The 14,470-nt window shown below is 40.9% G+C and overlaps 1 protein-coding gene across 5 annotated transcripts in view; it reads right to left on the reverse strand.

The window, feature by feature from the left end:
- NTNG1 (netrin G1) overlaps positions 1-14,470 on the reverse strand; it is a 290,497-nt gene that overhangs the window by 68,055 nt on the left and 207,972 nt on the right. For all 5 annotated transcript variants that reach the window (XM_019479362.2, XM_014602090.3, XM_014602089.3 and 2 more), the window contains exon 5: positions 2,358-2,384. In XM_019479362.2, the coding sequence (XP_019334907.1) occupies positions 2,358-2,384 (27 nt within the window). The remainder of the gene's footprint in view (positions 1-2,357; positions 2,385-14,470) is intronic.

The following is a 14,470-nucleotide window of genomic DNA, read 5'->3' on the forward strand; positions in this document are numbered from 1 at the left end:
AGAATTATACATATATGTAAATGTATATAGATATTATTTTTCTTTAGGCATGCTTTGATTATAAGAGTCTTCTGGGTGTTACATGAACACCTGTTGCAATAGCATCTTCTTTGTATGCTGGCAGTTTAGTGTTCATTTTTTTTCATGCTAAACTGAGAAAAGCTTGAAGCATACAAAAGACCATGCCTCCAGCTCAGTGTTCACTAGCAGGCAAAAAATTGCAGCACCTCAGAATAATTTCTTGTCCCAAGAAGGGGTAAGAACTCTGCTGATATGAACACAAACACTGTATTAGCAGAGACAAAAGAAGAAATCATGCAGAATCCATTAAAGCAGCGGCAACTAATTCATCATTTGCTTTTACATATTGATTGTAATTCTCCTAAAATATAGTTACATAATAGAATACGACCAAGAGGAGTCAATGGATCTCTATTGTGTAAAGACAATTCTGCTATTTCTATTGTATATAAAAAAACTTTAGAAAATTGTGCCAGTGAGCTGCAACTTTTTTCCACAGCTACTTAAAAAAAAAAAGAGGATGGGGGAAGGGGCAAGCAGCATAGTCATTATCTCTTGCTTGTATTCACAAGGCAGTATTCATACTCTGTTCTTTCCTCAAGGACTGGGATATTTTTGAACCCTGCCCCAAAGGAGTTTGTACCAGACAATGCATAGACTTGCAAAAAGTATTGGATTTTCCAAGGGACGCTAAACAGACTTTTGTCAATTGTTAATGGGGGAATGATATCAATCACTTCAGTGTAGAAATTTACAAACATTCAAAGAGGTCAACAATGCATCCTTTCAGGTCACCATTGATTGAAAATATTTGAGTTTCCCTATTAAGTATTCAAAGGCCAACATCTGCTGATGCTCAGAGATGGTGAATGTGGTGAGGGTTTTATGGAGTGTAAAGTGAAAATTACAATTGTATAGTCCATGCAATAGAGTACTGACAAACCACAGCACAAACAAACTCCAAAGAGCTATTTTCCCATTTATCCATTTCTTAGTTATAATAGTAGCATTTCAGAGAACAATAGTTTCAATAGTCTCTCTTTACTGGCTTTCATTTAATTTCTTTTTTGGGCATAAAGTATATGTGTAAATGCAATTGTCAAGGTTTAGAACGTAGCATATCACTGTGCATTTGCAGTTAGGCAAATGTCGAGGGAGATACTAAAGCAGAAAAATTAGACTATTAAAACTGAAAGCTTTCATTTGCAAGTTGTTATCATTGATGTTGTTTTGCTTTTTAAGGCTGCAAAACATGCTGTAGCATTAAGCTGGTAACTAAATGGATGTGAAACACACTTCCCATTTACAAAGAGGCTAGTTTTGATGCTGTTTAGAGCTTAACAAATCAGTGCCTAAGTCTATTCATGAGCTTAAGTAAACTGAGCTGATTTATAAATTGAAAGACCTGACCATGCATTTATAAGAAGCAAGACAGTTGTTTTATTCAAATTGTCAAAAGTATTGCTTTTCAGCTGGATATCAGGTATTGCAAATCTTTCACCACTGTTTAAACTGTGATAGTGCTATGTACCACTGAACCTGCACTTATAGTCAGTAAAGCAGAGACCATGGGGAACATTCTTTCACCCAGAAACAGCATGATACATTTTTTACTTCTGTGCATTGTTTCTAATCAGCTATCATTCCATGACTGCATTTCTCAGCTGTAGGGTGTTTTGACTCAAAGATCATGCTATTATTTTTCATCCTACTTCCTATATTGTTCTTTTTAAAAATAATCCTTGAGTTCATAAAATGACAAGATTACAGTTTGTGAGTTTTATTTAATGTTTTGTTGGGGGTTCGAAAATAACCAATTATTTTAAAAAAAATAACATAGTTCTGTTTTTCTGCTCCATGAAGCCCAGTTCTGAGGCCCACTGGAAAGATCCTATGGCATCATTATATTCAATAGATCATACATATATAAATTGATATATTTTCTGTTCTTGTTTACTTATTTGAATATAAGCACATAATGGTAGTGCACTTCTCAGTAACTAACAACATTTGGGGTTTTGAAAAACATACTTGGCAAATATTTTTCAGTTGAATGTCACCCTGATTCTCTAATTTGTAAGACTTTCATTTGCTGATCATAACTGATCAGGAAATCCATGTTTGCAGTCAGATGTGCTGTCATGAGCTGCACAACATATTCTGTTTAATCACTTAATATGGAAATGTAGCACAGGAAAGTCAATAAAATAGTCCTCTTCATTGTAAAGTACATTTCAGTGAAACGTTTTCTATGGCAGAAATGGATCATAGGAAAACAGATCTGAGAAGTGCAACAACCAAACAAAACTATTCTGGATCCAGTTTTAACTACTTACTACCAATACTGGAAATACTGGGAATACCTGTAGAGAAAGAAAATAAAGAGGGCTGTTAGCTGTTTATTGAAAATAACTGAAGACCTGTAGTGTTATATCAAATATTCTGGAAAGTATGTTCTTATACTCTTCAGAATACAATATCAGCAAGAAATTAGAACCAAGAACTTACTAATACATACTCAGATCTTCTCTTTCTAATTCTAGAGCTCTTCAACTCTTTTTATAAGTTTACACAGAATTTTAGAGCATATTTATTTTTTTAAATAATGACATTGAATATTTTTGGCCAACAGAGCAGCTTTTTTCCCTTTTCTCCTAATTTCATGGGGTTGTTCAGAATAGTTCTGTATTTCAACCACACAGTCATTAAGGCTTCTAACAAAATTCTGGAATTGGAGATCAGATCCCACACATGTCAATGCAGGGGGAGCCCAGTGCCTACTTGCCAGTGCAGGGAGAGCCCAGGATCATGATTCCAGAATCCTGGGTGCTGTTGAGTTGAAAGCAATCATGATGGCTGGCTCTGGGACTCCGCAAGTGTTTGAACCAGCCCTGGTGCAGTCCCCAGAGCCAGCTGACAAGCGGCTGATTTAAGCCCCAAATCAGCTGACTGTCAGCCACTGGGGCCAGCACTGGGCCTGGGGCCCTTTGTGGTCCAAACCCTGCTGCACATTCTATTTAAGGTGTGATGGAAACCAGCCACAAAAATATTACGCATATTTTGGGTAATATTTTTATGGCTGGTTTCCCTTTTGTGGCACCATTAATTCCCTATGTGTGTGCCTGGGTTACTATTTAAGATGGGGTTAACAGACTAATAGCATCTTAGGTATTATGCCAGGAGCCTAAACTTCATAATTTGAATAACAAATGCAGACCATGCATACGTTATGCACATTGAAGAAAATATTTTAACGTGGGGATAGGTGCAGTGGTAGCTGCTTCAGTGCAGAACATTAGTTGATGCTTTATTAGATTTGTGCTTCTCTTTCAACTGTCAGTTACCTAGATTAAGTTGTCTAAAAGAACTTTAATTGAACAAAATAATATAACACATTAGGTCACTCATTGATCATACCCCTCATTGATTTGCCTGCTTTCACTTTAATTCTCAAGTAGAATTAGGGTGGGAAAATCAGTTGAGGATGTGTCTGCACTTAGAAAATATGGATATACAATACTCCCTGAAATGTAATCTTTTCCCCTTTTGTTTTGCTAAAGTGAAATATGTTAGTGAGACTATTCCTGGTTCCATGGGTTAAAACCACAAAATTACAGACATGAAAACAAAAAAAAAATGTGCTTTACTTTAAATTTGGCGTGCTCCTGCGCTGAGCCCAGCATATGTCCAGAAGAGGCAGGGCGTTACTTTGACCTGGCTCTGTAGCGTCTGTATAGATTGGGCACTTTAGTGGGACGTTTTGGTGCTTTTATCTAATTGCTGACTGGATCAGCTATTAGATAGTGTCAAAAAGCCCCACTGAAGCACCTTATCTATATAGATGTTGCAGTGCCAGGTTGAACTAACACGCCATTTCTTCCGGTAAAACAAGGGTTTTTTTTTTCATGTCTGCAAGTAGACTCTCTGTTGGTGTGTATTTAAATAATGGATATGCACATAATCTCATTTAAATAAGGTTGCTTTTTATAAATTTCATTAACTTTTGAAGGCCTGGTTTTATGTGGTAGAAATCAGTCTGTTTCATTAGACACTGGCTGTGCCTATTTGAAATTCTTTCTTGAAGACCTTCCTAAATCAGAGAAACTAATTCTGCTATTACTCAAGCTAAAGTCAGGGCAAGGATAGGCACTGTTCAGTAAGCAAGAATTGCCAAATCGAGACCAATATTGTTAGAATCCTTTTGGTTATCATATATTAGTAACCTACTATGCAATATGGAACATACGAATGTCTTCTTCCATGGCCCCATACTAAACTTTTTGCGCTGGCAGGATCAAGGCCTACCAGGGTCAGCCAGGGATTCTGCCAGTGTGCAAGCCTGATGAAAAGTGAAGAGCTGACATAGCTGAAAACATTCCACCCACTGCAATCTGGTTTAGGAATATAGCTAGAAGGAATAGTGTGTCCTTAGAGGCTGCTCTAAATTATGTCAGAGCTAGGGCAATGCCAAGCTAGCTACAGGATTGGGAATCATAAACAGTTCCTTTGTGACTCCTTGCATCAGTTATATGTCATGTTTTATTGAGGACAAGTGAGAATTGTTCCCACAAGGTCCCCATATATTATTTGGAAACTCTTGAGTGCTCAATCCTGCAAGGTGCATGCTATCATCTTGCAGAAGGCACCCAAGACCATGCAGATTCCAATGCTAAGCAATATTTAGGAAAAAACCTAATTTTACCCCTGCTGAGAATAAACTGATACTCAAAGAAAGGTCTAGCCATTTTTTTCAAAATTTCAGAATCATGCAATTAATATGAACAACTAAAAAGAATCCAAAGTTTTAGAAAAAAATTACAATCACATTTTTAGAGACAGTAAAACATGACTATTCCATTTCCGTCATATTTTCTGGTGAATGGATTAACTATGTAGAATTCTTTACTATTCTCTACCATTCTTTACCAAAGTTGAAGGGCATTCAACTTTTCATACTATTTTTAGGTAAGTTCCAATAATACATATTTCCGTTTTTGTGTCAGTGCAATTGTGTTTTAAATTAACAGGCTTTATTTTTTGTGTAGACACATAAGAATAAAACAGATAATAGATATGATTCAGGTAACATATTCTCACACTCGCATTTCCCTTGTGAAATGATACATTAATTCCTATTATATAAGAAGCTTTCATTCTCTTCAGGCAAGGTGTATCAGAGGAAGAGGTTTTCCCACTAGTTTGTTCTCCTTTTCCTTTACTGTACCTTAAATGTCTCAATGAAAAATAATGATGAACGTTTTTCAGGCAGGGAAGAGTAACAAAAATAAGGCGACTGCTCACCTGAAGGACTTTGTATTAATCTTGTTAGGTTGTATTCCAGTTCTATTTCAGAAGCTATTTCCATAAAGAGTTTTTCTATCACTGTGACACTTTGTAAGTTATATACAATTTATAAATTCCACTTTGATTTTATAAACTGCCTGTATTTTTACATCCTATGCCTCTCTTTTATTGTGTACTGTCACTGCTTCTAGTGCTAAAGAACAAGCAAATGGGGCCTATACATCTAGAGCAGGAGTGGGCAAAATACAGCCCGTGGAGGGAATTTGTCCAGCCTGTGGTGGGTCCCTCAGTCCCACCTGGACCAGGCACCATCCGGCCTGTGGCATGTCCTGCCTCCCTCAGGGAGCACAGCAGGGCTGGGGAGGCTCCATGGCTGGACTGCATTGCTAGGCAGCCCAGACAGCAGTGGCTCCTTCTGGCTGCCACTACAGCCAGCCCAAGGCCCATGGTACTGGTGGGGACCTGTGCGCACAGCCCCAATGCCATCTCGTCCTGTGCCTGCTCCAGACTTGCCCCAGCCAAAGCGGACCAGCTCTGGACCACCTGGAACCCATGCACACAGCCCTGACCCTGGCCCACCCCATGCCTGCTCTGGACTGGCCTGTTCACGCTGAGCAGTGGCAGCTGCTGGGCAGAAGCTGCTGGTAGGTGTGGGGTAAAAGCGGCCACCTCCCCCTTGCTACTGTCAGGCCCTTCTTGTTGCAGCTGCCTGGAGCCCATGCCCTGCATCTCCTCTCCCCCACCATCACTGCCACCTCCAGGCCACCCAGCAGAGCAGCGGTGACAGTGGAGAGGAACCACAGGGCAGCCCAGGTATGGGCTCTGCGCAGCCACAGCAAGAAGAGCCTGGCAGCAGAGAGGGGAAAGCAGCTGCTTTCCCCCCACTGCTTAGCAGCAGCTTCTGTCCAGCTGCTGCCACTTCTGCCACTGCTCAGTGTGGGTGGGTAGTCCAGAGCAGGTGTGGGGCAGGCTGGGATCGGGGCTGTGTGCACGGGCACTGGCTAATCTGTTTCAGCTGGGGTGAGTCTGCAGCTGGGTAAAGGCTGGGGCTATGTGCTCAGCTGCTGCTGGGCGCTGGTGGTGGCAGCAGGGAAGAGCCGCAAGGTGCATGGGCTCTAGACTGTTGGGGGCAAAGCAGGTGCTGATGCGGGGGGTGGTGCTGACCAGTCCGTGACAGCTCTCCAGAACTGCCTACATGGCCTGCGGTCCCAAATGATTGCCCGCCTCTGACCTACAGACGGTTGTTAAAGGCTGTCAGCTAGTGAATAGCAATGGAAAGGCTGAAGTGTGGGAATGGGAGATAAAAGTTTTCTTCAATTTCTCTGCAGAAAAGTAGATTTTGGAGAAATGGAATTTCCTCAGAGCAAAGGATTGGAAGAGGCCCCCTAGGCCAGTGGTTGTCAGTCTTTTAGTTGTTGGCCAGAATGACCCTGCTCCTGTCAGAGGTGGAACTGGCCACAGTGATTCTGTTGATTCAGATCACTGTCCTTGATTCGATTCCAATGAATCCATATCAGAAGAATAGATGCTGATTTGGAGAATCAGTGATTCAGCCACAGAGAACAGTTTTAAAAGTTTTAAAACTTTAAACACTGAGGTACAGGGTGTGGCTCATGAATGCAGTGATGCTCGGGCAGACAGAGCATCCCACTGGAGTGCCCACATGCTCAGGGGTGAACCCAGAAGTGGATTGGAAGTACTTTCGGTCCACTTCCGGGTCCACTGGGGAGCACATGGAGGGACCCCCCTGCACCCTCCTGGCTCAGTGACTGGCCATGGGGGGGCCCTGGGTGCCCTCCCAGACCCAGGAGGCAGCAGTCACTGAGCCGGGGGGACACGGAAGGGCTCCCTGGTGGACCTGGAAGTGGACCGGAAGCGCTTCTGGTCCACTTCCAGGTCTGCTGCCAAGCGTGTTGGGAGCCCTCTGAACTCCTGTGGGACACTCCATCCACCCCAACATCGCATCAGTCATGAGCTCGTGCTACCTAGAGGTATGTGGAAGAAACGTTTAAAGCTGTGTCTATATCTGAATCTCCAAATCTTTCCAAATCTCTCTGAATCGATTTAGGGGGTTCCGATTCAATTCAGAGAGATTAAAGGGTCTCCTGATTTGAGTTGGATTCGGAGATTCAGCCACCGAATCGGGCCAAATCTCCACTGAATCAAATCGGGGACCGAAACTTTGCACAGCCCTACTACATGAGAAGGTTTATGGACAGTCCTGAGGATGTCCTGGAGTGATGATGAGAATGTGTAGGCATGGAATTTCCTGCATGATTTTATCTTTTTTAAAATCTGGGTCTGTACATCTTTTGCAGTCTTTGAAGTGAAAAGTAATTATGTGTAGAAACTTTTGCAAGGCCTGTATGTCTGTTTGCTTTCACTGTCATTCATCTCTGAAGAGGTAACTGTAAACCCAGAATTCCTACAAGGTAGGACACTTAGGCTGTATGCAGATTCACGTATGTACACAGATACACAATTTTGGAGAAACAAAAACATCTGGAGTTTTCCTGTTAAAGGTTTTGATACATCTAACTTGGAATTCTTTATTTACCATTATTAATAAATGAGCTGTTTATCTGTTAACAATACTTTTTACGATACAAAAAACTCTTTATTTTTTCTTGAAATCAGATAACAAAGAAAATGAGTGTTAGAATTCTGTTGCAGACTGTCACTCATACTAAGTTTTTAGTGTCACATGATTATCAGTCAACAAATGATGTACTCTAAAGATGGGTCAATATTAATTGCTGATCATAACTATATATCAGAGCTTTTATCTTAAAGGATGCTTTACTTTAACTGGAACCTTCCGCACTGAATGTTTTAATTCCTAAACGTGAACTAAATTCAGATCTAGATTCTGTAGGAAGGAGTCAGTTTGACACAGTCAAATTCTATATCTGATGAGCTATGCTGCAGCATGACAGCGTGACCTGGCATTGAATTTTTTTCCTCTTTGTAAATCCTCTCTTGAGGTATGATTGTAGCATCATAACCTCAGCATCAATTTTAGAAGCTACAAATTTCACAGTGATTGAAAATCCTGAGGTGCTGTAAGAGCCTGGCCTCCTTTAATCCTTGAAAGGGAATGATTGTTATGATCACAGGGATAAATTTTTCATGTGTTTCCAAACTTGAATTCAACCAGAGGTTTACATGCTGTGAAAGACAAGGTTCTTAGGAAACATGGCCTTATATTCCTATGAATGAGTCCTAGAACTCCTGCAGATATTGCATTTGGTTGCTTTTAGAAAGATTGACATTTCTTTTTAATGCCTGACAGAGAATAGTTAGATGTGATTTGTCAGATATTCTCCATCTCTGCTCACCTCCCTTTTCCATTTGAACAAAAGAGAAAGTATTTCATTGACGTTTTGATTGGGTAACACATTTTGAAATATGGAGAACTACAAAAAGAAAAAAAATTGTTAGGACTCCATTATTTGTGTGAACCACTTCCTTCCTTACTTTGTTGTTCAATTTCTTTAGCAAAGTTGTTTCATTGCTGCATTTCATTTTGCCCTGTGGATATAAGTTCGTTTGAAGCCAATCAGGGAGTAGAAGCAGTCTGTCTCCCACCAGTAGATGTCATTATAACCAACAAAAACAACTGTAAAGGGTTGTTGAAGAGGGCACAGTGCACGAGAATAATTTTGCAAATCACACTTTTTAACTATAGCAATTGTTACTTATAGTACATTGGTTTTTTCCAGTGTGAATCTGGAACCTTTTATCACCCTAAAGTTGACACACAGGGGGAAAGGAGACAGTTTACCAGTTGCAGATAATCCTGACATATCTTACTCCTTGAATGTCCCAGCTCAAGTGTGCCACAATTTTCATTTTTTTCCACCAAATCTTGGAGTGTCATATAGCTTCTTTCCAATATCTTTTTTGTGACACACCACCTGCTTCAAGTCTTAGCTAGCCAAATTTAATAAGACATATATAGGGAAGACAACAGGAAGCATTGCTGCTTCACTGGTTCACTTAACCCTCTTTACTAAGAATTCATCAGAGGGATCCTGGAACAACACTGAAGCAGAACTGTCCTGTCCTTTGTATTAGCATCATACTATAAAAGTCAGATCATCACTGCTGGAACTAAGCTCCATTTAGTAAGCTACTTCCAGTCATTTGAGTCACCACAGACCTCAAGCAATTTTTCAAGTTATAGTCTCTACCATGAAACTGTCTCGTTGAAGGTAACTGAGCTTTGACAAAGAACAGGAATAAGATCTCTTGTTAATTATAGTCATGCACAATCAAGATTTAAAATCCTGCCTAGAAAGCCTGATATCATATAAACTTTTGGCCACCTTCACTCACATCAGTCCTTCAAGATGTCTCTGTATCATCACATTTTCATGGACACAAGTACAAACACAGATGAGTTTGGATGGGGAATCAGCATAATACTTCAAGTGCCATATCTTCTGCCAGATCCCCTCTCTGTGACAGCTGTGCCACTGTGATGCTTCATAATCTTTTCCCTTGCAGCAGAAGATTAAGTCAGTATTAAATCCAGGCTGTATTGTCAGTGGGAACCCCACTGCACAAGGAATTTTCTCACTAGTTTGGCTCCTGTTGCCAGTGAAAGAAACTTGTTTCAGTTCCTTGTTTTGTATCAGATTATGAATTGGGAGAAGGGCTGGAAGTTTTTGGAAGATGAGAAATTCTAAGTGCCTAGCATTTTTGACACAGATTATTGGCTCTGCATGCAACTGAGGGAGTAAGAATAAGTTTTGACGGAGAGGAGCCTGGTGTCATCTTTAACACTGCTATTCAACAGAATAAAGTTGTAACCAGTTAAGTGCAAGAAAACTTAAAAGCAGGAGAAAGACTGAAGTCTGCTGTACAGATGTGGCTGCTAAAGAGAAACTGTCCTGTAGCAGGTACTTGGAAAATCTAGTAAAATTACTTGGATTGTCAAAACACGCTAAAAAAAAAAGCAAAAAAAAGCCTATTGCATTTGCTAGCAACAGTAGACAAAGTTAATCACAAAAGAGTCAATATGATGCACCCAAAGCAGTAGTTAAATATACAGTTAAATAGAGTTATCAGTCATTCTAGTATGCAGAGTATTCCATGCTCTTTCACAAGGAGCAAACAAAGTTGGGGTGGGAAGAAGAATATTATTCAGTCAGGAAAAAAAACTCTGTGATTGAGAACAGTGAAAGCCTGGAACAATGGTACCTAACCCTCCAGCCCCGTAGGCCACGTGAGTGACACGAGGTTGGTCAATGGGCCTAATCCTGCACAGGATCAGCATGTGGGGTTGGCCCATGGGTGTGATCCGGCATGCTGGCCTAACCCTGTGTGCCTAGATCTGGCTGCATGCCAAACCAAATACAGCTGCATGCTTGCCAACCCCAAGCACCATCATGATCCCATGCCCCAGATCCAGCAGCTCACTGGAGTAATCTCATGCAGAGGGGCACATGGGACTCCCGAGGGTTCCAGAAATTTGGGAGTGTGGGAACAGCAATTAATACTGCCACTACTCCCCTGCTGCCAAATGACTGGACTGCTGGGGAGTCCACACCCTGTATGATAATAACAGGGTGGTAGGTCAGATCTGGCCCATTGACCAAGGGTTGAGCACCCCTGGCGTAGACTATCATTTATTCCAAAACTTAGGTCATGTGTAGTATAAACTAATCTATTAAGTTTCAAGTCTGAAAATGTCTCCTAAATTGTGATTAGTTAGGAGCAGTCAGCAGAAGGATAATGGAGAAGACAGAAGTCCTGCTTAGTAAAAGATTTAGAGATGTTGAGATTTGGCTTCCTTTTCAATCTGAGTGAAAAACAAGTACTTTGAAAAATCTCTGTAGGAAAATTTTGAAAAACATTTTGATTTTTTTTAAATTAAGGAAAAGTTTTGATGTTCCATACAGATTTTGTCTTTTGTATGATAGCATATAATAAATACAAGATAAAAAAGGCTGAATTAAGGCATATTACAATGGAAACAAAACAAAACCAAAACCGTTTCTGATGAATATATTGTAATGGGGCCATTTGACTCTTCTTTTTTAAAATAAGTTTCCAGTAAAAGTGATCCAAAAGTGATTTTACATTGCATTTTTATCCTCATGGAACCATATATTTTCACAGAATATGGTTTCATTGGCATATGCTGAATTGATGTAAAATGGCATATTTTACGTGACATAGGTGCAGAGAGCGCCAGGTTTTCATATTCTGATGCATCTTATTTTCCAAGCTCAAGAACAGTGACCTTTGGTTAGAGCTGGGGAGCTGAATGAAACTTGTAGAAACTCTGACCAAAAACTGTGAATCTGAATTTTTTTTGCTGAACACAGCTTTAAAGTATTAATTCTATGAGCTAGACTGTCATTTTTTTTATAACAGGGGAAAAAGTGAATACTCTTACAAAGTGTTTTTCCTCCTCTTTTTGAAGGTTCATTTTTTCTGCCTCGTAGGAATTTTATCATAATTTCATGCCCCCACACTTCACGGTTTGTTACTTAGTCTATTACTCTCACATTTAACTTGATAAGGTCCTGCTTCCTGTGATATTCATTTTTGAGTTCTGATTCCTCACAGCTGCTGCTTTGAAGTGTTAGATAACATTCTAAGCATTGCACACTGCTGCAGGATTTTAAAATTTTCATTCAACTGCAGTATATAACCCTGTTTTTTTCTAAATAACTTTTCAGTGAATGGTTATATTCTAATATTCTAAAACCAGCTTTTCGCTTTTAATTAGGACAAACTCCAGACTTTTTTTTAGAGCAGCTAATAAGTTCCATTGAAAAGGTTTGATGACTTAGTCTCATTGTGCTCATTTCTTTTCCTCATAGGGATTTAGGTGTGTTATTCAAATTGAGAAGAATATGAGTTGTTATATCTTTCATGCCTGCTGAATGGGAGAATAGGTGCCTGTCCTTCTTGCTTTCATGCCCCTCTTCTCAGTTTTGCATCCTTAGGGCCATATCCCATCCACAGTCAGCATGCACGGCTCTCAGGGGCATCAATCAGACAGCGGGAGTATGCATGTTCTAAAGGTGTATTGTATTGGTGAATAGATGTTTTTCACTAGCACTTATATCAGTTTTGAGCTAAGAGTTAGCTTGAAGCATACAGACACAACAGGCCATGTTCTGCCTTCTTTAACATTCTTACTACATCACAGAAATCAACAAGATTCTATGGTTATAAGTGACACATCACTGGTAAAGGATCTGCATTAACATCTTAAGACTCCTCCGTTATCATCCATAAAATCCAACAGTACATCGTCCTTAAAAATTCACAAAGCCTGGGTTTGAACTTGTATATTCTAATCTCTTTAACCTAAAATGTCTTTATCACTTTGTGTCTTGTGTCTGTTGGTCCAGAGGCAGTGGGGGTATTTCCTCTAGATCAAGGGTGAGAACCAAGCAGGAGCAGTGAGAAAGCATTCCATTTGCTTTCCATGTTTCTTCTCGTTGTTTCTCCCTCCTCCCTTGTCACTCCCTGTGCACTGGCACTGGGATCAAAGTAACGAAGCTTTTGTTTTCCATTCCCGCTGCCATTGGACAGCTGGGTCACAAGGAGGTAGCAGATTGGTTCTTATTTGCCAATATGCAGGGTGACTTTTGTTGGCTAATGATGTTGGTGCAGTCAGTTGGACTCTGTTCCAGCCCTCACCTTTAACCACCATCAGAGCTCTTGGACCTTTTACCATGTCAGATGCCAGGCTGATTACCAAGTTTTGCTTGGGGTTTGGGAGTGATCTCTCCCATGTAGCAAAATGGCAAACTGTAGTTTAGAGTTTTTTAATTTCATCTGGCATTTCATTAATTTTGCTTCTAAGGGGCTAAATTACATGGCTGCAACTTTGGTTCACTGATTCCAGTGCAATTAGTGAGTTAAAGGTTCCTTTAATGCAGGAGCCTAAGTGAGCATAGGCAACACTGAACATATGCTTCCATGTCTTACACAGCATATAGCTCTCCCAAACTCATCTTAATAGCTGTGTAGGGGTGGAGGAACACACGGGTAGTTCCAGCCTTTCAGCCAAGGTCCCGGGTGTATGAACTGGACGTGGGGGTGAAAAGCACACTGGTGAAGTTTGCCGATGACACTAAGCTTTGGGGAAGTGCAGACACATATCAGGGTAGGCTGACAATCCAGGGTGATCTAATTAGGTTAGTCAGATGGGTGGACCAGAACCAGATGCAGTTCAGCACTGAGAAATGTAAAACGCTCCATCTGGGGAGGAAAAATCCATAACAAACTTACAGGCTCGGTGGTGTTATGCTAGCTAGCACCATGTCTGAAAGGGACCTGGGGGTTATAAGTGACCATAAAATGAATATGAACCACCAGTGTGATGCTACAGTCAGCGAGCAAACAATACACTGGCATGCATCAACTGACGCAGCTCAAGCAAAACTAAGGAAGTTATTCTCCCACTCTACTCATGGTGAGGCTGCAGCTGGAGTACTGAGTCCAATTCTGGACACCACACTTCAAGAAGTATGTGGAGAAGCTTGAGAGAATCCAGAGAAAAGCCACTCATATGATTAGAGGCCTGAAGAGCAAGCCATACAAGGAAAGACTGACAGACATGGAGCTGTCTAGCCTAGAAAAGAGAAGACTTCCAGGGGATATGGTGGCAGCTTACAAATATAGCAGGGGAGAGCATCAGGGACTAGGTGAAAAACTATTCACCAAAGCGCCCCAGGAGAAAACCAGGAACAGTGGTCATAAACTCCCTAGAAGAAGGTTTAAGACTGGAGATAAGGAAAAACTTATTTACAGTTTGTGTGACCAGACTCTGGAATATATTCCCGGGGGTGGGGGGGGAGGGTGCAGGCACCTACCCTGGAGATCTTCAAAAGGAGACTGGATGCACACTTTGCTGGGGTTATTTAACCGCAGCACTCTTTCCTGCCCAGAGCAGGGTGACTGGAACTAATGATCTCGCGTTCCTTCCAGCCCTAAACTTCTGTGAATCTGTGTAGGTGTTGGCCCAAGTATGTGTGATAGGAGCATTGCACTGCTCTCTGTACTCAGTTCTAAAGAGTCCACAGTCATTACTGATCAGTTGGAATCTGCAGTGAAACATCCCTCTTTGGTAATTTAGGGAATGGTTCCCAATGGGTTAAGGGTGTTTTATTGTGGC

Source organism: Alligator mississippiensis, chromosome 5, assembly GCF_030867095.1.
Source record: "Alligator mississippiensis isolate rAllMis1 chromosome 5, rAllMis1, whole genome shotgun sequence".
NCBI classification, from domain to species: Eukaryota; Metazoa; Chordata; order Crocodylia; family Alligatoridae; genus Alligator; species Alligator mississippiensis.